This window comes from Macaca fascicularis, chromosome 6, assembly GCF_037993035.2.
Source record: "Macaca fascicularis isolate 582-1 chromosome 6, T2T-MFA8v1.1".
In the NCBI taxonomy this organism is placed as follows: domain Eukaryota; kingdom Metazoa; phylum Chordata; class Mammalia; order Primates; family Cercopithecidae; genus Macaca; species Macaca fascicularis.
Window position 1 is genome coordinate 42,032,807 of NC_088380.1, and position 24,879 is coordinate 42,057,685.

Consider the following 24,879-nt stretch of genomic DNA (forward strand, 5'->3'; position numbering starts at 1 on the left):
GATTAGTATGGCATGGCATTTTAAATGGAGACTTGGATACTCACAACAGGAGCTCACTGCATTTGCAAAAGAAGGTAGCTACAAAGTTATTATAGTAGTACAGTACTACTACAGTTAATTTTATGCAGTTATCACTTACTACTGTATCTTTATATTTATTTACATTTCCTTAGACTGCAAATGACACTATGTATAGTGAGTGTGTGCACAAATTTTGATAAATTTTAACTTTTTATGTTAGATTTGTATATATCTTATGGTAGTAAAGGACAAACTAGATTAGTATCTACGTATATTTTATGTATTCTTGACATACCTAACTTTATTTTTCTAAGCTACTTGGTTCATCTGCAAGTTATTTCCAATTGTTGCAAATCTCCAAAATATTTTCAGTGTATTTATTGAAAAAATATCTGTGTGTAAGTGGACCCATACAGTTCAAACCTATGTTGTTCAAGGGTCAACTGTAATTGGAATTCTGAGGTCTTTAGTAGGACCATTTTTTCTTGGCTGGCTCTGATTCCTAATTGTTGTCTCCCCAACTGATAAGACAACTTAAGTTCATCTAAGCTTCTCAGACTCTTAGCTGTCACTTTGTATTTGCTTTCTCAGTGTTTTGGCCCTACAAGTTCTGTAAGTTAGCAAACACTTCAAAGGGAACAATGCCATGGAATGTCAAGTTTAAGAATATAAAACTAACCTCATTTTGCTTCTTAATTGCTCCAGAAAGTTTCAGATTTTCTTTGATGTCCTCAAACATGTGTGTGTGTGTGTGTGTGTGTGTGTGTGTGTGGTGGTGGTGGTGGTGGTGGTGGTGGAGATAGTGGAACAGGTGTGGGGGTATTTTATCCAGCCTTCCTGGTAGCTTTCTGTTGCCAGATTTATCTATACCAATCTATGCCACCATTCCTGGAAGTAGAGAATTCCCAGCATGGTTTCTAAAAGAGTGATTTTCCTCATTTGCCTTCAAAAATACTCATTGTCTGCTTCATAAAATTACATGGATCTGGATATGCACATAGTCACTAATGGGACAATGCTGATATTTCACAACTCCTAATTACAAGAACAGAACAAGCTCTCAGTACTTCTACACTTTTAAAGCAACAGGTGTCCTTGGTAATAAACAAGAATTGATGAAAAATCACCGTGAGAATTTATATTCATCTTTAATGGCTTAATTAAGCAGCATTTTAAATTGCCATTCAATGTTGCTAGTTCCTGATTTCATATGCTACACTTGGCCGGGAAGAGGATATATCACTGAAAATCACAGATAATCCAACATCTCTTTTGGGTCACTAGTTTCAAGCTTTCTCTCCAAACTTTCTTTATTCTTAACCAGAAATTTTACTGTCTATAATATATTCATGTTCCGGGGAATACACAAACACATATGGAAATTCCCAAAGACAAATAGGAAAAAAGAAGTTAAAAAAGCAGGGACTATAAAAAACTTATAAATGAAACATTATCTCCAGTGTAAAGAATTTTTTAAATTGGCAACTATGTGCCAGGAACTTCAGATATATTTTAAATCCTTTCAACAGCCCTGTGAGGAAGGTATTATATCCATTTACATATTAGGAAACCCACCCAGTGAGGTTACGAAACTTGATGAGAGGCATCCAGACAGGGGGTGGCATTCCTAGGTAAACCAAGTAAAGAACTTCCTATCATTAGTAGGAAGATTACAATCATTTCTTTTTATTCCCTTTGAAAAAAAAGAAAGTCAAGAAGATCATCTATCAAGGTTTTGAGCAGATTAAAAAGGCAGCCTTTCAACACTGATTTTTGAACTTTATTTGTAGTTGAAATTCTTATTGAGATAATTTTAGTTTCACAGGAAGCTGTGAGAGATAACAACGGGGAGATCCCATGTACTCTTTACCTATTTTCCTCTGATGGGATCGTCTTACAAAATTATATTACAATATCACAACTAGGTTAATGAGAATATACTCATTTTATTCATATTGCTTATGCTCACTTGTGCTTTACTTGTGTGTGTGCGTGTGTGTGTGTGTGATTTAGTGCTGTTCACTTGTATTACATGTGGAGGTTCATATATCCACCACTACAGGTGAAATACAGAACAGTTCCATCACCCCAAGGATCCCTCCTGTGACTCTGTTATAACCACACAAACCTCTCTTCTACTTTCCCTCCCAGGTCCCTAACCACTGACAACATCTGATATGTTCTCTGTTCCTAAAATTTTATCATTTCAAAAATGTTACATAAGTGAAATAATATTGTATATAGTCTTTTGGCACAGGCTTTGTTTTTCTCAGTGTAATTTCCTGGAAATTCATCCTAGTTGTTGCATATATCAATAGTTTATTTCTTTTTATTGCTGAGTAGTATTCTATTTAAGGATTTCCCACAGTTTGTTTGACCATTCACCCATTTAAGGATATCTGGGCTGCTCCCAGTTTTTGACTTTCGTAAATAAAACTGCTGCTGATATTCTTGTATAGGTTTTTATATCAACATATGTTCATTTTTCTGGAATAATGCCCAATAGTGCATATATTGGGCCATACAGTAAACTACATGTTTAGTTTTATAAAAAACTGCCAAACTGTTTTCCGGAATGGCTATATCATTTTACATTCCCCCAGAAATGTGTGAGAGATTTAGCGTCTCCATATCCTTACCAGTATTTGGTGTTGTCACTGTTTTTATTTTAGTTATTCTGTCAGGTGTGTGGAAGTATCTTATTATGGCTTTAAGTTGCATTTCCCTGATAGCTAATAATGTTGTTTTTTTCATGCTTTTTGTACTTATTTTCATTCTCCTGGGGTTTGCATTATTAGTGATTGAAATAATAAAAGTGAACTTGATTTTTAAAAAGTCCATCCTCATCTTCTCTCTTCCAATGAGATTGTAGTTCCTCTTGACTAAATTTCTAATCCTAACCCCAGGGAATCATCACTAAGTTTTCTTATTCAAAACTGTAATTATCATAAATATGCTATAATGGATATTGCATTTATACCTTTCCTAGGAAAACTCTTCTAATATGACAAATTTCAAACATACAGCAAAGAAAACAGTATAATTAACTTTCATGTACCTGTCACCCCCAGCTTTACCCAAATTTTGCCAATATTATTTCATTGATTTTTCTATAATTGTCATTATCATCATTACTTGACAGAGCATTTTAAAGCAAATCCTCATGTCATATCATTTCACCCAGAAAGTAATACTTTTCCTGACAAGGTCAAGTCATAAGATTCCCAAGATTAAGGGACATAAGTTGGTTGCGGAGCAAAGTTTCAAAATGCTTTCTATTTTTATTTTTAAAATTAGTGCTTAAAAACTATGACCTATTTGGCAGATGAATTTCTTAGACTCTTTTAGTAATTTTTAAAAATATAATTGCTCTTTTTCTGGACTAGATTTACAGGTTGTATACATATTGGTAGACTGATAGATCGTTTTGTGTTATGGTCTTGTTAAATGAAAAAAAAATTTCCTTATTAATTGGATACTCATATGAAATAAACAAATGGATGTATTCCATGTATAGAACAGGTATGTTTTCATTTTTTCCTTCTAATCATATAAAGTAGTTTTATGTTTATGCCAGAGTTGATTTTTATAAACATGTTCGGCTTTAACACCGGCTCAGATGTCCTTGGAACATTTCTGCTTCTCTATGATATTACAGATGACAATGAGGTCATTTCACAATTGCTTCTTCTCTGAAAAACACAGCTGGCTCAGTTTGGTTACCAGCATTCTCATTGCTGCATTTCCTGAGTCACCAGAGTATTTCAATTGACCCCTTCAGTACAGATTGTATCTATGTAATACCCTTCCACGATAAAACATCTATAATCAAATGACTACAATAGCCACTGAGTGGTATGGCTTTCACCCTGGGCCAGAAGCATTCTATTTCACATCCTTTTAATAACTCTATTATTTCACTGAAACTTTAAAGTTGAGATTTTCTCAAATCAAGCATAAGTGATGTTTGATTTTTGTCCTCTAACCACTTCTTACCAGAGTTCTGCCTTGTGGCTGAATTCTTTTTGTAATTTTTCAGAGATGATAAGTTAGTTGATCTCCATATTGTTTTGAGGGCTTTTTTTTTTTTTTTTTTTTTTGATTGGTTGGCTTTTATTGTCAAGAGTCACTTTAGCTTCTTTTTACACACGCTTACACATTTTATTGAACAACCTGTGGCAAATGTAAGGATGTGCTGAACAGAGGCAAGTAAGAAATATTAATATAACTTCAAGACCCTTTAAAATAACCTCTCATGGCACTCATCCTTTTTCTTCATAAAAAGAAAACTCAACACAATTATAAGTTAACTCTTAAGTGTGATTATGTGATTAAGAGCTATTTCTCTCCACTAGACTCTAAGCTCCATGAGGGTGAGACAATACGCTTTCTTATTGCCATATCCCTAGCATCTAGTACACTGCTGGCTCATAGCAGGCACTTATGTCAGTTAGCAACTTGCTGACCTCTGGCTCCAAATCCACCCTTCATTGCTTTGTCCAAGATAATACAGATGAAGCCTGCAAATATGACTTCTTTGCCAACTGACACTATATTAAGCTTTGTGAATAGAAGGTGCTGGAGAGACACGGGAAGAGGAAGAGCTTTATCCTCCTAGTTCTGGTGTGCTTCTCTTTCCAGGATCCTGCAGCACACATAGCTTCCCCAGTTCCCAACAATCACAGCAAAATTGGCTTTTCCCATTCCTGGCTCCTGCAGTATGGGGCAGGCAATGGGGCCCAGCAGCCAGCTACATCCCCCAGCATTCTCTCAGGTCTCTGTGCAGTAGAATGCCCCAGATGAGACACCTCCCTGTTAACAGCTTCCCTAGGTGGCTTTGTGGCACCAGGCGAAGCATGGTTCCACCTCTGTGACAGCTTCCTGTTGCACCCCAGAAGCAGATTTCGAGAAAGTTCTGTTAGCATAGAATCATGTTGACTTCTCTGCCATCCAGTGAGCCACAGCCACGCACTTTTGAGCAAGGTCTGGATCTCAGCCTTGGAGGCCTGTTCCTTGGATGCTGTATTTCAACCCTAAGTGTAGTAGTTGCTCCTTATAGCTGTTATTCTCATGTTGCTTAGAATTTGCTTTATTTCTTAATAGTCAATTATGCATTCCTCCAATTTCCTGTTATAGTTAACCTTTATTTTAAACTTTCCCTATTCAACTCACCATGTACTTTCTGTCTCCTGATTGGACTCTGACTGATAAGACTGCTCAATACATCTCTTAAAAGAAAGTAAGGAAGGAAAAAAGAAAGGAAGGGGGAAAAGAAACAGTGACAGAGAGAGACCTTAACTATCCCTGGTATCTCTGGGCCAGTTGTGCTTGTTTGCTGTTATTATTTGGAGTTAGAAATTTTAAAAGACAAACTGAATTTTGTCTAAATATGATTCTGTGCCACTGAATTATTAGTTCATATTCTCTTTACTCACTCTTTCACTAAAAAGTTATTGAGCATCTATTATTTGCCAAGCATATACAAATAGATTTTTTTGGATAATGAAAGAATTAATACATTTACAAAGAGAATTCAGACTATAAAGCCAGTAGAAATTTCCTTGAATACCAGATTTTAGGAACGCTAGATTCCAGAACTGTCTTCAAATTAGACTACCCAACACCTCTCCTCTCTCTCCCTTTCTCTCTCCCCCTCAATTCCTACCAGTAAATAAATGAACATCATGGTGTATACCTTAAATATATGCAATAAAATTTAACATAAATGAATGAATGAATAGGTCATTTAATTCCTGTTTCTTAAAATCTCATTGTCATGAAATGCTGCTTAGTGTCTAAATTAAATTCCACACACTCTTCTTCTTCTTTCCCTTTGGACCTGGGCATTCTTTAGCTATAAACAGCAGTTCTCTAAATTCTTGTTAAATCACTCTTTTAACTTCTCTTCTGCAAGTTAAATATTCCATGGCATTTTATTCTTTCCCCATAGTTGTATACTTTTTAATTATTTGTCTTCCTGTGCCTTGTCCAATTTGATCACATTCATCCTAAATGGCATTGTTCACTTCAACAATCTCATATGGAGTTTCATACTACTGACTTAATAGAAGTACCTCCTCAGATGCACTGGCCTTCTATACTTTCTTTATATATCTAAGTATCTATACCATGTTAAATATCTTTAATTACAACATTAAAAGTTTTTCTCTTTCTTTTTTTGAGACAGGGTCTCACTTTGTCACCCATGCTGGACTGCAGTGGTGTGATCTCAGCTCACTGTGGCCTTGACCTCCTGGGCTCAAGCCATCTTCCCACCTCAACCCCCAAAGTAGCTGAGAGTACAGGTGTGTGTCACCATGCCCAGCTGATTTTTTTTTTTTTTTTTTGTATTTTTGGTAGAGATGGGGTTTCACCATGTCTTGCCCAAGCTGGTTTCAAACTCCTGAGCTCAAGCTATCCACCTGCCTCGGCCTCCCAAAGTGCTAAGATTATAAGCATGCACCACTGCACCCACCTCAATATTTAAAATTTTTCACAGATAAACTTTTCTTTTTTTTTTGATATGGAGTTTCACTCTTTTTGCCCAGGCTTGAGTGCAATGGCATGATCTCAGCTCACTGCAACCTCTGCCTCCCAGGTTCAAGTGATTCTCCTGCGTTAGCCTCCCAAGTAGCTGGGATTACAGGCATGAAGCACGCCCAGATAATTTTGTATTTTTAGTAGAGACGGGGTTTTGCCATGTTGGTAAGGCTAGTCTCGAACTCCTGACCTCAGGTGATCCACCTACCTTGACCTCCCAAAGTGCTGGGATTACAGGCAAAACTTTTATATACCTGAGATAGAAACTGTGTGTATGGAAAAGATGGGAGTGAGGAGAAAAGGTTAGGAGGACACAGAGACAAACCTGGAAGGCAAATCATGATGGAAAGTTTCCACAATGAACACTTGGATTGCTGGAGGAACCATTTTTATGCATTTATTTACATACAAACTAATATAATTACCAACTCTTATTTGTGAAAGAGGTCCTTAGGGATCATTTCCTATGCAATCAGTGCTGTATATTATAGAATGTAATGACAAGATGTTGCTTTAAAATATTCTTAAACATTATGTCAATTCAGAAAGGCCTGAGAGGACTCCCTGCAATTCACTGATTTTAGCAAAGATAAACAATTTTCCACATTTTATCACCTCTGATTTTTTTGAGATGCATCTCACAAATGGTGGCACACTACAATTGTCTTGGTGCCCTTGGCCTCTGGTTGCCCTACTGTTCCAGAGGGGCAGCTGAGGCAGGCACCAGCTCCCCACACCTCCACCCTTCTCCTGACCTGATCCTCACCCTGACCCTGTCTCTTTGACCGCTTGACTCCTCCTGTCTCTAAAAACTCCTGGATTTCAAATGCACAGATTTCAAGACTGGTCAATTTTCTTGGGTCATTAACTGCTTGCAATGCCTATCAGCTGCACAAGGCATCCATTAATGACTCTTGGGCAGGAAGTAATTGGTGAACTCACCTGGGACTGAGGAGAAGTCTAAAAAAATCTTAGTAGGCCGGGCGCGGTGGCTCAAGCCTGTAATCCCAGCACTTTGGGAGGCCGAGGCGGGTGGATCACAAGGTCAGGAAATCGAGACCATCCTGGCTAACATGGTGAAACCCCGTCTCTACTAAAAATACAAAAAAAAAACTAGCCGGGCGTGGTGGCGGGCGCCTGTAGTCCCAGCTACTCGGAGGCTGAGGCGGGAGAATGGCGTGAACCCGGGAGGTGGAGCTTGCAGTGAGCCGAGATCGCGCCACTGCACTCCAGCCTGGGCGACAGAGCGAGACTCCGTCTCAAAAAAAAAAAAAAAAAAAAAAAAAAAAAAAAAAAAAAATCTTAGTATCTACACAATAAAATTTCTAAGTGATAAGAAAGCAAACAAAATCATAGTGCATTTAAAAATTGATGCTGTCTTAACATTTAAAGAAAATACAATAACAAATGTTTCATATAAAGTGTGTCTTGCTGAACCCTAATGCTTTCTCACTCCAAACCCAACTCCGACCCACTCCACGGGCTCCAGTGCCATGACCAGTTTTCCTCTTTCCACGGATCCTGTTTTTCCTGTTGGAAGAAACATTAGATCTCACTGAGTATTCCTCTATGTCACCTGTAACATTTACTTTGAGGATGCAAATATTGAGATGGAGCAGGGACCCCTCTTTGAGGCCTGATGGGCCCACAGAACATAGAAATAAAAGAAAACCTAGAGTCCCTTCGAGGAAAATCCCAGGCAACTAGCTATCCTTGAGAAGTAGCTAGCCTTATGAGCAACCTGTTAAGCAAAAAGGTAACTATAGCTTAAAACAGCCAAAGAAGTGAGAGCGATGAAATATTTGGTTCCCTATAGAAAATCAAGAGAACATCATATGTCCCTGAGTTGTTTTTCAGAAACCCAGATCCCCAACAAATGGAAAATGCTCTTCGCTGGCACACAGACCTCAGATATTAGGGAACTGAGGGCTGAACTCTGACCAATGTTCTTCATTCTGAATTTCTTCCTGAGGGGCCTGGAGGAAGTCATGCCCACAGGACAGAGCTTAACACTTTTTTTCTACTGACCCCAAGTTTTTAATCAAAGCTTAACCAATTGCAAATCAGAAAATCTTTGATTCCATCTATGACCTATGGGCCCTGCTTCAAGATGTCCTGCCTTTTTAGGCTACACCAATATACAGCCTCCATGTATTGACTTATGACTTCACCTGTAACCGCTGTCGTCTAGTCTTTAAAAACCCTTACATGTAAGTCATTGAAAAGTTTGGGTCTTAAGCATGAGCTGCCTAATTCTCCTTGCTTGCTGCCCTGCAATAATACCTCACTTTTCTTGCTGCATACCCCAATATCAGTATTTGGCTTTGCTGTGTCAAGCAGGTAATCCATGTTCAGTCTGGTAACAATCTCAGCTTTATTTCTGGGGCTCAACTGAATTAGTCTGAAGTACAACTCTGACTTTGATCATGGGTAAAGGTTAATTGCAAAGCAACAATTTCAGAAAGATGCTCAGCCACAAAGATAAAGCAAAGTCTCTCAGTCCCTCTGGTTGATGTCAGGTGAGCATGCTTACCTACATAGAACCTTTCATGTAAGCACATCTGGTAATTACAAGTCTTCCACAGGGACATTTTGCCTGGTGGGTGGCATCATCCTTTTTACTTGACAACTACATTTCCTTATAAACTGGGTTGTGTATAAGAACTGTGAGGGCAGAGGGAACAAAATTTGAATATTTGTTCCATTAGGTTTAGAGAATTTGGATTCTGTTTTATAGCTTACCAAAGAGCCACAAATCTAGTTCTATTCAGGGAATTTAATTCACATCTCATTAACTACCTTGACAAAATCCAACATTAGCCCTGAAAAGCTAATGTGATTAAAGAACTGACAGACATTACTTTTTTCCAACTAATCAAGTTAATTTTAATGGAGGTAATAATGTCTCCCTGGCAGGTTATTATGAGAATCAAATAAGCTAGCTAGCATATTGTGGGTGCTTTATAAATTATGAAGTGTTAAACATATGACCACTGCAGGTCTCTTTATTCCTGTGTTATGCCCTCCATATTCCACCTCTTGTTTTTCTTATCTCTTCCTAAGGTCTTACCTAATTATTTAGCTGAGGGAACTCCTCTAAGTCTAGTGTACTATGACCCATGTTTTCAACTAGCAAATTGATTCAATAAATATTAACAGAGCAATTACAGAAACAGATTAGAGAGTTGAGTACTCCAACCCCAAGAATGCAAAATGGGAGAAGCTACCTTCTATCCCCACATCAACAGAGGGTCTTCCAAGGGAACATCAAGGGTTTATATGCCAGCTTCTGGAACTGTCTGATTCCCTCTTAAAAACTTTAAAGGGCAAGAGATAGAATACCTGGTGCTTAGGAGTGAGCCAAAAACAAAAAAATGGCTGTGTTGGGCATTTGGGATCCTGTAGTTTGTCAGCAGAAATAAGGGTGTTTCCAACATACACACTGTCGGCCATCCAAGAGTCAGGGTAGAGTTTCCTGAGGCCCTTTCCCACTGGACCATCCAGAGTGGCTCCCCATGAGAGGTGATAATGACCACAATCAAACACATTTGTTTCCCATAGACAAAGGAGTTACCAATTAGTTATCTGGAGTGGTGTAGGCATCATGCTCATGGAAGCTGCTGTGTGATCCACAAGGGGCGTTTGGATGATTTTACACAGATGTGTCTAACTTTATGGAGGCAGGATCTTCAAATATGTCACATAGATGCGCACTCAGATCACAAATACTTATTGGTATTTATACTTAAATCCACTTTGATATTCAGTATTGTCTTCAGTGGGAAGGCAGTGTAGACATTAAATAAAAGGAAAGGAACAATAAACAATTCTGTCACCAAAGTAATATGATGGCACAGCATTTTTAAAAGATGTCAGTTTTATAGCCAGATATTTTAATTACATCTTATAGAACCACAGTGGAAAACAGCGTATTCTCCCCTATTTTAAAGATGGAGGATCTGAAAATAAGCTAAAGAAACTCAAGATCACACCCTGAGAAAAGGGAGGAAGGTAGTGCCAAAGAAACCCACCTAATGATTAAATCTTTGCTTATACTTCCATTGAAATAACATCCCAAACTTGTGCTGAATATACTGAGATTGGAAGAGAATGAACCTCTACCCATAACTTCCCTACTCACTGTAAATACCCAGAAATGCTCTTGTGTTCTCTGGGACCAGGTGCAAGCAGTTTTGCTCATATTCTGCGTAACTTCTCTAGGAGACCAGGTCCCTCTCAGAACTCAAGAATTATGACATGCATGTTGGGTCATGCCTGTATTCCCAGCACTATGGGCGACTCAGGCAGGAGGATCACTTGAGACCAGGAGTTCCAGGCAAGCCTGGGTAGCATAGTGACACTCTGTTTCTACAAAAAATAAATTAGTCAAGTGTAGTAGTGCACACCTATAGTCCCAGGTACTCAGGAAGCTAAAGTGGAAGAATCACTTGAGCCCAGGAGGCCAAGGCTGCAGTGAGCCGTGATTGTGCCACTGCACTCCAACCTACGTGACAGAGTGAGACACCGTGGCGAAAAAGAATTACAAAAGCTGTATGATTTCACTGTGCTTACAGGTAACAAAAAGTCTGCTCAAGCAAAAAGGAGATTTATAAACTCTATCCAGGCATGGCTGGAAGGAAGTTGGCTTTAGGCACTTCCAGAACCATCTATCCAAATACCACCAGAATGCCCCGACTGACACACTTCCTGTACAGCTCCATGTTTTGTGTATCACTTTCTTTCTCTCCAGCTGGAGCTCAGCTAGGTGTGTGCATGTGTGTAGCAGAGAAATGGGGTACTGGTGTCAGATTCACATTCTTATGGCTTCATAATCCAAGAGGAGTAAGAAAGATGACTTCTCATCTGTTTTCAAATGCTGGAGAAATAAACTGGAACATCCTTGGTCATATGCACAACCCTGGGTATAACCACTGTCGACTGACGAGAGCTACCAGAAGTAGCAAATCCTGGGGACGTCCCCATCCCTTTGTTACCACACAGATGCTGAGCAGACTAGCACTAGAGCCAGTTCAAAATGGAAATAAACTCACAGCACTAGGCAACTAACGTGTACAGTAAAGGGAAATGTTACACAAAAAGCAAACAAGGATTCACCCATGAAGCCTTGGATAAATGATTTTTACAAACATAGCAGGCTCTGACAAGGAGCAAGTTGTGAAACTCAATGTTCATTTGATCTTTCTAGAAGAACAATATCTTTTCTCTGGTAAGATAAAAAGAAAAGCAACAACTTGACTAGAAGTGGTGATGTGTGCTGACTTCATTGTTAGCTATCCTGACAATCTGTTGCATTATTCCCACATTTAGCAATGCCATTCCCAAGTGAAATAAAGGACAGTCACACTGATCTATATCACTTTGGAATATTTATTACATTCAGTAATGCATTTCTTAACATGTATAGAACTCTTTAATCAAGAATATAAAGTCATCTACTTAGAATCACAATATCTTAAAGACGCATACTGGAATGATAAGCAAGTTTGAAGATGTAACTATCAACAATTCTTTTCAAAATCATATCAATATATTACTCTCATGAAACTTGCACATTCTAAGAAAGATCATTTTTTCCCCCCAGTACTGGGAAGGTACGCATTTCACCATGTGGCCAGCCAGAAAGGCTATTTTATATACGGTGTGTGTTACTTATTAAAAGCCTGTCTTTTCTCTAATATTGTACATTACACAATTGTAGCTACACCTGAAGACAAGTGAGTTTCAATGACCACCATCACCTAAAAACATGAATAAATTCCTATATTTAGGACCAGAGGAATGATATATTGTACCGTACTATGCCTACCTCTGTCCAGAGGCCAGCTGTCTCACTTGTTCTTCAGGGTGTCTAGCGTTCTTACCCATCTATTATCTGGGATGCTTCTGAAGTCATTCCCATGGGCCCCTGTCTGGTATTGAGAATACCTCTAAAGAAGTTTTTTTCAAACCTGATCTACCCACCATGTTTATTCCCTAACACTAAAAGTTCACTGACTTCAAATCCCTAGACTTGTCCATCATTATTTTCCCTAGTTGGACAAGGCTGAATTAAAAAGACTTTGTTAAAGGAAGTAGCCTTGGCAGAAGAAAAACCGTGGTTCTGTAGAAGTGTCATTCAATATTTAAAATCTTTTCTGAACCAAAACGAGAGCCTGAAAGTAAAGCACCTTTTATTTTTTAACTCTGCTGTCACTGCTACTAAGGATTCATGGTAAATTATCCTGCAGCCCTTCTTGGCTTGAGAGGAGGTACAGTACAAGTAGCCCACAGGGTCTCAATAACAGAAATATTCTCAAGGACCCTTGAGAATACAAAGGAATACTGGACTGTTTTAAAATGAGAAAACAGAAGAATCAGTTTCTTCTGTTCCTATTCCTATAATATGCCTTAGTCTTTGAAAAGCACAGATAGATAGTTGGTTTGAACTAATTATTTCTCCCTGCTCTCCCGCACTCCTGCTTGCCTTCTTGGGCATTTGTTTAAAAGCAGTATGGGAAGAAGGGGGATGCTCTAGAAGATGTAATCATAAAATCTGAAGCCCCAAAAGAAAAGTCAGAGGAGGTTGAAGAAAACACAATCATGACAGCAACTCTCCTAACCACAAAATCACATGTGTTATCTTTCTTTCAGGATTAATAATAGTTAAGAGGAAAGCCACATCAATTTCTAGGGCCCTTCTTGGGGAAAGGTTCATATAATTTAGCATACATACCATATTCAGTGAAAATGCATTCAATAAATTACCTATTATAAAGACAACTTTCTCAGTACTTAACAAATGAGATAATTATAAATGCTCCTTTTGCTTTTTATTAAAATGTCATAGCATGCCTAGAGAACAGTTTATATGGATGCATAAAGTCTGAAACCCTAGAAGAAAACTAATCAAAAACCACCTGTTAAATACACAATTATGATTACTGGTGTCCTTTCAATTAAATCCTATGTGTTTAAAATGAAAAACACGCAGCCTGGTACAAATATTCACGTTTCAATTTGCGATCTGCTGCATTGGCATGAGTTTTGGTGAAACCTGGTAAAAGAGGAAAAAAAATCAAATTATGAAAAACTGCATGATATAAATCTCTGTCCTTTTAATTTCCAAATTTCAATCATGTAGGAAACAAGCAGCCTTGCCATAGACATTCCCTGGAGTTTCCATATGATTTTCCACCCTGAAACACTGAGACGGAATAGTTCTGTTTACATTTTGGGTATTTCGTAGTTCTCAACCTTCTTGTATTAGCTCCTAAATTAAGGATGAACAAGGCTAGCAACAAGGAGCAGGTGGAAAAGGAGCAGAGGAAAACAAAGGATCCCAATAACCAAGCCCCCTGTCAGATCAATCACTGATCTCTGAGACTGATGCCTCTGAGACTTCATTTAAGACACAGTACAAACCCCAAGTCTCCAAAACCTCAAAAGAGATCCAGCCAATTCATAATATTGTTGAAAGATGCTTTATGTAGTCTTTCAATTACCTAAATACATATTAATGAAGAGATGTATGATCAATGATAAATCTTATTGGAAATTTCATAATCAGAACAGAAATGATACAAAGGCAATAAGAGGATTCAAAGTTATTAAAATATGGAAGTTAGAGCATTAAAACAATCAAATGTTGATTATAATTATGTTCAGTGTATAAAATAGTCAATGGTTTCCTGCAAATCTTCAAGCAGAGAAAAGTGACAATGTATGTATATTTAAGGTAGAGCTGGTTGCAGGAGAACCATAAATATAAGTGGTCAGTTTAACTGTGACAGATTTTTCAAAGTGTGGTACCAGGTTCAGATTCCTTAATTCAACATGGCAAATACTGATTGGGTTCTAGTTAGTAACAGTCCTCATGGAAAGAAGGAAATACCAAAACTTGGGTGCTTTGTGAAATTCTCAAAGATGTGGCAACTGAAATGAGCCCAATTAGCATTTTACCTTCCAGAATAAACAATATTTTCTTAAATTGATAAATGAACAAATGAATGAATAAGTAGATAATTAAGTTTCAAAGAACTAGAAGGGAGGTTCCTGATAGTTAAACCAGTATTAAAAACTGAAAGAACAGGCAATCATTTGGCTTTCATTAGGTTAAACAGTTTTAGTCCATCTATAAATAATGTCTGCATTAGCTCTTCACAATTAACTCTTTATGGTATCAAGAGTTAATGTCCTCTCTTCCATTTTTCTCCTAAAGTACTAAACCAGAATGGCAAAAAGGTCTACTAAAAGAATAAATAAGAATAAAAAAGTTCAGCAAGATTTGGTATATAGCTTAGGGTAAATGAGAACGCATTATGACTTATTTCTAAGAGTAGACATAGAGACAAACAGAATAAGTAGACAAAAAGTAATATCACACATATGCACAGATCTTCAACTCTACTAAGAATAACATTTAGTATTTAGATAAGTATGTCTCACAGTTCATTTTCTTTCTTTTTTTTAAACAACAGAGCATCTGTGGAAATAACTTAGTGAAACCTTATTTTTTTTTTCTCTTTTTTTTTTTTTTTTTTGAGATGGAGTTTCGCTCTTGTTGCCCAGGCCGCAGTGCAATGGCATGATCTTGGCTCACCACAACTGCCACCTCCCGGGTTCAAGCGATATTCCTGCCTTAGCCTCCCAAGTAGTTGGGATTACAGGCAGGCACCACCATGCCCAGCTAGTTTTTGTATTTTTAGTAGAGACGGGGTTTCTCCATGTTGGTAAGGCTGGTCTTGAACTCCTGACCTCAGGTGATCCACCTGCCTTGGCCTCCCAAAGTGCTGGGATTACAGGCATGAGCCACCATGCCTAGCCCAATTTAGCGAAACTTTTTTTTACTACAAATTATTTTCTATAGATGCTTCATAGCACTTCCTTGAAAAAGAAACTGGACACATTAATTTTTTTAACTAAACATCTGATCCTTTTCCTTGTTATGTCAGCCCTATTTTGAGCTCTTAATGTCATTTACATTCTCAATGTCAAAAATGACATCAAAAGTAACGCTTTATATAGACTGGCTTTGCTTGCTTTTTAATGAAAAACATCTACTAAATCACCATTTCTCATTCTGTTCTCCCAGTCTCATCAACACTGTAAATTCATGCAAGCCAAAGGAGCTTATTCTGCCAACGTGATCTACAGGCTAAGCATAAGGTGACATGATTTAGGTATAGAAGATAAGCCAATGATTTGTCTTCCCAGTGCATTAATATCCCAAAAGTATATTGCTTAACTCCGGTAGAATGCCAGTTCATAGTAGATACTGAAAGTATAAATTTATTCAATTTGGCAAGGAATGTCTGCAGCTGGCCTCTTTCAGATTCCACTGCAAACATATTAACAAGCAATGCTTTTACTAGTTTTTGTTTGTTTGTTTGTTTTGCCACTAGTTTGTTCGGGTATATTCCTGCCTGGAGAATAAGGCCAAGGCTCTTGGGAGCAAGAACTATAAATTAGTTCTATTTTATCCACATTTTACAGCTCAATATGGAACATACATTGGGTGTATGACTAGTGACGTCTGGAAGTTTATTCTACCACATAATCTTTAAATATGGATTACACTTTAATTTTTTAAGTTAAAAAGATAAAATCAAAGAAATATTGTTTCAAAAGAGGTCCACAGACACATGGTTTATAAAAACACCTATTTTACATAGCTTAAGCATTCATCAGAAAAGAAACAACCCAAATAACCAATTGAAAGTTGATATTTTCAATGGCAAAACCATTTATTAAACCACAATTACTTTCGCATCAACCTAATACTTTGGCCCACCAACTAATTGGCATACTGAATGCTGTAAGTATAGCCAAAAAATGAAGAAATTTAACATATTCATTAACTTGTCACAGCTTTAATATGACATCATTTTGACTCTTTAAATATTTGGGAGACAGACTTCTTTCAAAATCTGAGGACAATGGGAGAAAAATAAGCCAAAGGATTCCTTAGTTGTGAAAATGTTGGGCCCTAGTAGCATAAAAGACAGAAGACTATATCGAACTTAAAAACTTCCATGTGCCAAAGAAAACAGTGAAAAACAAACCTATGGAATGGAAAAGAATATTCAAAAGTCATATCTGATAAGAAATTAGCATCCAGAATATATGAGAAACTTTGACAACATCACCAGAGAAATGCAAATCAAAACCACAATGAGATATCACCTCATACCCATTACGATGGCCACTATTAAACAGAAGATAACTGTTGGCAAAGATATGGAGAAATTAGAACCCCTGTGCACCAATAGTGGGAATGTAAAACGGGGCAACCATTGTGAAAAACAGTATGGCAGTTCCACAAAAAATTAATAATAGAATTATCATATGATCCAGCAATCCAAATTCTGAATTATATATCTAAAAAATTTCAAAGCAGAATCTCAAAAAGATACTTGCACATCCATGTTCTTTGCAGCACGATTCACAGTAGCCAAGAGGTGGAAGCAGCCCAAATGTCTACCAACAGATGAGTGGGTAATGAAAGTGTGGTATATGTGCACAAAGAAATATTATACAGCCTTAAAAAGAAGAAAATCCTGTCATAGATGCTACAACACAGATGAACCCTGAATACATTATGCTAAGCAAAACAAGCCAGTCACAAAAGGGCAAATACTTATGATTCCATGCATATGAGGTATTTAGAACAGTCAAAATGATAGAAACAGAAAGCAAAAAAAGTGGTTGCCAAAGGCTGTGGAATTAAGTGTTTAATGAATAGTTTCAGAGATGCAAGTTATAAAAGTGCTAGAGATCTGTTGTATAACAATGTGAATACACTTAATATTACTGAATTGTACACTTAAAAATGGTTAAGATGGTAAATTTTTTTAAAGTTTTTACCACAGTTATTTAAAAATAGGAAAGCATTACTGAACAGCATCACGAGCATTTGCAGAGCATGAACATATGTACACGGCTCTACCAATAGCGCTGGGGACAGGGGAGCCTTTATTCCCCACTTCTCATATTCCATTCCATGCAGAAGGACACCTGTCTATTCGTGTAACTACCCTGGTCTCTGGTGTGTCCCTTATTGATGTAGTTAAATGATTATTTGGGCAGAGGAACCTTAACATGTGAAACTTAGCCTGACTCTTACTCTTCATTGAGGTCTTCACCTAGAAAGCAATGCTCTGTTTTGCTCTCAGCCATGTGGATGGAAGCTTAGCAATGAAGGCTCCCCTTGTGTAGGTGGCCTGGGTTTCTCTGGTGTTGCCTATACTTGGAAGCCGAAGCCTCTGTATTTGTGGGGTTCACACTTGGGAAGCCTGCTGTGGCTGTACACTGAGGCCACATCCCTCACTCTAGCCTGTATAATAGTAATACTTTTACCTCTACCTGCTCAGCTCCCTTCTCTCAAGCGATTCAGCACTCAATCCCCAAGAAACAGCAAAGTCCCTATCTTCATAGCATCCACATTTTGAGGGAGAGGAATCATATGGCTGGCTTCTCTATCTGTAAACAGCTCCTGACTAGAATCTCATTTTGGGTATGTGCTGAAGGTTCCAGAAATATAATCAATATTTGCATTTCTACAACAAAATTTCCACAGCCTCTACCAAGTTCCAGATATATGATGACCTTCAAGATACTGCCCTCCGATGGAAAACTCCAACTTTCAATTGATATAAAATCATGAACAAAACTGTGGCAGTCATTACAGATTTTTTAAAGAAGCTGTTTTAGGGGGTTGCCCAAGATGGCCGAATAGGAACACCTCCAGCCTCCAGCTCCCAGTGTGAGTGACACAGAAGATGGGTGATTTCTGTATTTTCAACTGAGGTACCGGGTTCATCTCACTGGGGCACGTTGGACAGTCGATGCTGGTTTGTGGGTGCAGCCCGACCAGCGAGAGCTGAAGCAGGGTGAGGCATTGCCTCACCCGGGAAACGCAAGGGGGAAGGGAATTCCTTTACCTAGCAAAGGGAAATTGAGACACACAACACCTGGAAAATCATGTAACTCCCACCCTAATACTGCACTTTACCAACGGTCTTAGCAAATGGCACTCCAGGAGATTATCTACCACACCTGGCCCAGAGGGGCCCACACCCACGGAGCCTCCCTCATTGCTAGGTCTGAGATCTAACCGCAAGGCAGCAGCAAGGCCGGGAGAGGGGCGCCCACCACTGCTGAGGCTTAAGTAGGTAAACAAAGCCACTGGGAAGCTCAAATTGGGTGGAGCCCACCACAGCTCAAGGAGGCCTGCCTACCTCTGTAGACTCCACCTCTGGGGACAGGGCATAGCTAAACAAAAAGCAGCAGAAACCTCTGCAGATGTAAATGTCCCTGTCTGACAGCTTTGAAGAGAGCAGTGGTTCTCCCAGCACGGAAGTTGAGATCGGAGAATGGACAGACTGCCTGCTGAAGTGGGTCCCTGACCCCTGAGTAGCCTAACTGGGAGACATGCCCCACTAGGTGCAGACTGACATCTCACACCTCACACGGCTGGGTACACCCCTGAGATGAAGCTTCCAGAGCAAGAATCAGACAGCAACACTCGCTGTTCAGCAATATTCTATCTTCTGCAGCCTCTGCTGCTGATACCCCAGCAAACAGGGTCTGGAGTGGACCTCAAGCAAACTCCAACAGACCTGGAGCTGAGGGTCCTGACTGTTAGAACAAAAACTAACAAACAGAAAGGACACCCACAGCAAAACCCCATCAGTACGTCACCATCATCAAAGACCAAATGCAGATAAAACCACAAAGATGGGGAAAAAGCAGTGCAGAAAAGCTGGAAATTCAAAAAATCAGAGCGCATCTCCCCCTCCAAAGGAACTCAGCTCATCGCCAGCAACAGAACAAAGCTGGACGGAGGATGACTTTGACAAGTTGAGAGAAGAAGGCTTCAGTCGATCAAACTTCTCAGAGCTAAAGGAGGAACTACGTAACCAGCGCAAAGAAACTAAAAAGCTTGAAAAAAGAATGGAAGAATGGATAACTAGAATAATCAATGCAGAGAAGACCTTAAAAGAACTGCTAGAGATGAAAACCATGACACGAGAACTACGTGACAAATGCACAAGCTTCAGTAACCGACTCGATCAACTGGAAGAAACGATACCAGTGATTGAAGATCAAATGAGTGAAATGAAGCGAGAAGAGAAGTATAGAGAAAAAAGAGTAAAAAGAAATGAAAAAAGCCTCCAAGAAATATGGGATTATGTGAAAAGACCAAATCTACGTCTGACTGGTGTTCCTGAAAGTGATGGGGAAAATGGAACCAAGTTGGAAAACACTCTGCAGGATATCATCCAGGAGAACTTCCCCAACCTACTAAGGCAGGTCAACATTCAAATTCAGGAAATACAGAGACATCACAAAGATACTCCTCTAGAAGAGCAACTCCAAGACACATAATTGTCAGATTCACCAAAGTTGAAATGAGGGAAAAAATTTAAACGGCAGCCAGAGAGAAAGGTCGGGTTACCCACAAAGGGAAGTCCATCACACTAACAGCAGATCTCTCGGCAGAAACTCTACAAGCCAGAAGAGAGTGGGGGTCAATATTTAACATTCTTAAAGAAAAGAATTTTCAACCCAGAATTTCATATCCAGCCAAACTAATTTTCATAAGTGAAGGAAAAATAAAATCCTTTACAGACAAGCAAATGCTTAGAGATTCTGTCACCACCAGGCCTGCCCTACAAGAGATCCTGAAGGAAGCACTAAACATGGAAAGGAACAACCGGTACCAGCCATTGCAAAAACATGCCAAATGTAAAGTTCATTGATGCTAGGAAGAAACTGCATCAACTAAGGAGGAAAATAAGCAGCTAATATCATAATGACAGGATCAAGTTCACACATAACAATATTAACCTTAAATGTAAATGGACTAAATGCTCCAATTAAAAGACACAGACTGGCACATTGGATAAAGAGTCAAGACCCATCAGTTTGCTGTATTCAGGAGACCCATCTCACACGCAGAGACATACATAGGCTCAAAATAAAGGGATAGAGGAAGATCTACCAAGCAAATGGAAAAAAAAAAAAAAGCAGGGGTTGCAATCCTAGTCTCTGATAAAACAGACTTTAAACCATCAAAGATCAAAAGAGATAAAGAAGGCCATTACATAATGGTAAAGGGATCAATTCAACAGGAAGAGCTAACTATCCTAAATATATATGCACCCAATACAGGAGCACCCAGATTCATAAAACAAGTCCTTAGAGACTTACAAAGAGACTTAGACTCCCATACAATAATAATGGGAGACTTCAACACCCCACTGTCAACATTAGACAGATCAACAAGACAGAAAGTTAACAAGGATATCCAGGAATTGAACTCATCTCTGCAGCAAGCAGACCTAATAGACATCTACAGAACTCTCCACCCCAAATCAACAGAATATACATTCTTCTCAGCACCACATCACACTTATTCCAAAATTGACCACATAGTTGGAAGTAAAGCACTCCTCAACAAATGTACAAGAACAGAAATTATAACAAACTGTCTCTCAGACCACAGTGCAATCAAACTAGAACTCAGGACTAAGAAACTCAATCAAAACTGCTCAACTACATGGAAACTGAACAACCTGCTCCTGAATGACTACTGGGCACACAATGAAACGAAGGCAGAAATAAAGATGTTCTTTGAAACCAATGAGAACAAAGATACAACATACCAGAATCTCTGGGACACATTTAAAGCAGTGTGTAGAGGGAAATTTATAGCACTAAATGCCCACAAGAGAAAGCTGGAAAGATCTAAAATTGACACTCTAACATCACAATTAAAAGAACTAGAGAAGCAAGAGCAAACACATTCGAAAGCTAGCAGAAGGCAAGAAATAACTAAGATCAGAGCAGAACTGAAGGAGATAGAGACACAAAAAACCCTCCAAAAAATTAATGAATCCAGGAGTTGGTTTTTTGAAAAGATCAACAAAATTGATAGACCGCTAGCAAGACTAATAAAGAAGAAAAGAGAGAAGAATCAAATAGACACAATAAAACATAATAAAGGGAATATCACCACCAACCCCACAGAAATACAAACTACCATCAGAGAATACTATAAAGACCTCTACGCAAATAAACTAGAAAATCTAGAAGAAATGGATAATTTCCTGGACACTTACACTCTCCCAAGACTAAACCAGGAAGAAGCTGAATCCCTGAATACCCAATAGCAGGCTCTGAAATTGAGGCAATAATTAATAGCCTACCAACGAAAAAAAGTCCAGGACCACATGGATTCACAGCTGAATTCTACCAGAGGTACAAGGAGGAGCTGGTACCATTCCTTCTGAAACTATTCCAATCAATAGAAAAAGAGGGAATCCTCCCTAACTCATTTTATGAGGCCAACATCATCCTGATACCAAAGCCTGGCAGAGACACAACAAAAAAAGAATTTTAGACCAATATCCCTGATGAACATCGATGCAAAAATCCTCAGTAAAATACTGGCAAATCGGATCCAGCAGCACATCAAAAAAGCTTATCCACCATGATCGAGTGGGCTTCATCCCTGGGATGCAAGGCTGGTTCAACATACACAAATCAATAAATGTAATCCAGCATATAAACAGAACCAAAGACAAAAACCACATGATTATCTCAATAGATGCAGAAAAGGCCTTTGACAAAATTCAATAGCTCTTCATGCTAAAAACTCTCAATAAATTTGGTATTGATGGAACGTATCTCAAAATAACAAGAGGTTTTTATGGCAAACCCACAGCCAATATCATACTGAATGGGCAAAAACTAGAAAAATTCCCTTTGAAGACTGGCACAAGACAGGGATGCCCTCTCTCACCACTCCTATTCAACATAGTGTTGGAAGTTCCGGTGAGGGCAATGAGGCAAGAGAAAGAAATAAAGGGTATTCAGTTAGGAAAAGAAGAAGTCAAACTGTCCCTGTTTGCAGATGATATGATTGTTTATTTAGAAAACCCCATCGTCTCAGCCCAAAATCTCCTTAAGCTCATAAGCAACTTCAGCAAAGTCTCAGGATACAAAATCAATGTGCAAAAATCACAAGCATTCTTATACACCAGTTACTGACAAACAGAGAGCCAAATCATGAATGAACTCCCATTCACAATTGCTTCAAAGGGAATAAAATACCTAGGAATCCAACTTACAAGGGATGTAAAGAACTTCTTCAAGGAGAACTACAAACCACTGCTCAGTGAAATAAAAAAGGACACAAAAAAAATGGAAGAACATACCATGGTCATGGACAGGAAGAATCAATATTGTGAAAATGGCCAACTGCCCGAGGTAATTTATAGATTCAATGCCATCCCCATTAAGCTCCCAATGACTTTCTTCACAGAATTGGAAAAAAATTGCTTTAAAGTTCATATGGAACCAAAAAAGAGCCCCCATTGCCAAGACAATCCTAAGCCAAAAGAACAAAGCTGGAGGCATCACGCTACCTGACTTCAAAGTATACCACAAGGCTACAGTAACCAAAACAGCATGGTACTGGTCCAAAACAGAGATATAGACCAATGGAACAGAACAGAGCCCTCAGAAATAATACCATACATCTACAGCCATCTGATCTTTGACAAACCTGAGAAAAACAAGAAACGGGGAAAGCATTCCCTATTTAATAAATGGTGCTGGGAAAATTGGCCAGCCGTAAGTAGAAAGCTGACACTGGATCCTTTCCTTATTCCTTATACGAAAATTAATTCAAGATGGATTAGAGACTTAAATGTTAGACCTAATACCATAAAAACGCTAGAAGAAAACCTAGGCAATACCATTCAGGACATAGGCATGGGCAAGGACTTCATGTCTAAAACACCAAAAGCAAGGGCAACAAAAGCCAAAATTGACAAACGGGATCTAATTAAACTAAAGAGCTTCTTCACAGCAAAAGAAACTACCATCAGAGTGAACAGGCAACCTACAGAATGGGAGAACATTTTTGCAATCTACTCATCTGACAAAGGGCTAATATCCAGAACCTACAAAGAACGCAAACAAATTTACAAGAAAAAAACCACCCCATCAAAAAGTGGGCAAAAGATATGAACAGACACTTCTTAAAAGAAGACATTTATGCAGCCAACAGGCACATGAAGAAGTGCTCATCATCACTCGCCATCAGAGAAATGCAAATCAAAACCACAATGAGATACCATCTCACACCAGTTAGAATGGCAATCATTAAAAAATCAGGAAACAACAGGTACTGGAAAGGATGTGGAGAAATAGGAACACTTTTACACTGTTGGTGGGATTGTAAACTAGTTCAACCATTGTGGAAAACAGTGTAGCGATTCCTCAAGGATCTAGAACTAGAAATACCATTTGACCCAGCCATCCCATTACTGGGTATATACCCAAAGGATTATAAATCATGCTGCTATAAAGACACATACACATATGTATGTTTATTGCAGCACTATTCACAATAGCAAAGACTTGGAATCAACCCAAATGTCCATCAGTGACAGACTGGATTAAGAAAATGTGGCACATATACACCATGGAATACTATGCAGCCATCAAAAAGGATGAGTTTGTGTCCTTTGTAGGGACATGGATGCAGCTGGAAACCATCATTCTCAGCAACCTATCACAAGAACAGAAAACCAAACACCGTATGTTCTCACTCATTGGTGGGAACTGAACAATAAGATCACTTGGACACAAGAAGGGGAACATCACACACTGGGGCCTATTGTGGGGAGGGGGGAGAGGGGAAGGACAGCATTAGGAGATACACCTAATGTAAATGACAAGTTAATGGATGCAGCACACCAACATGGCACATGTATATATGTGTAACAAACCTGCACCTTGTGCACATATACCCTAGAACTTAAAGTATAATAAAAAAAGAAACAGAAGCTGTTTCATGTGATAGAAATAATATTTTTTTCCATTTTTTTTATTATGGCTAATAACACTGATATATATGAAAAAGTCTTAGTAATCATTTTTTTAACAGTGCCCAAATACTTCATTATCATTCTTTTTTTGATATCCTAAAACCAAAATTTTGTCACGTCCTATTATCTGATGCTGTCACATTTAGTCTTTTACTTTGGAATTCCCAGTTTCAAAGAATTCACAGCTAATATCCAATCAGCTAATATCCACATTATGTAGGCTTTGCCCATTCACTTATCCATATCCTTAGGGATACAGGACTTTTACCAACACATTTTAAAATTGTTTTGCACTAGGATTTTACCTTTTTTACTTTATGTGGCAACATTGGCCAATCATTCCCTTCTAGAATGTTCACTGCCAGTTGAAGGCTGAGTTCTAGGGACTTTTCTCAAACAGAACTTTAGCAACTAGTAC

The 24,879-nt window shown here is 38.6% G+C and overlaps 1 protein-coding gene across 4 annotated transcripts in view; it reads right to left on the reverse strand.

Moving 5' to 3' along the window:
* Positions 1-11,931: 11,931 nt before the first annotated feature.
* Positions 11,932-24,879, reverse strand: part of OXCT1 (3-oxoacid CoA-transferase 1) — a 144,522-nt gene continuing 131,574 nt past the window's right edge. For all 4 annotated transcript variants that reach the window (XM_073993379.1, XM_005556800.5, XM_015451333.4 and 1 more), the window contains one exon: positions 11,932-13,615. In XM_073993379.1, coding sequence (XP_073849480.1) covers positions 13,574-13,615 — 42 coding nt within the window. In that variant the 3' untranslated portion in view covers positions 11,932-13,573. The remainder of the gene's footprint in view (positions 13,616-24,879) is intronic.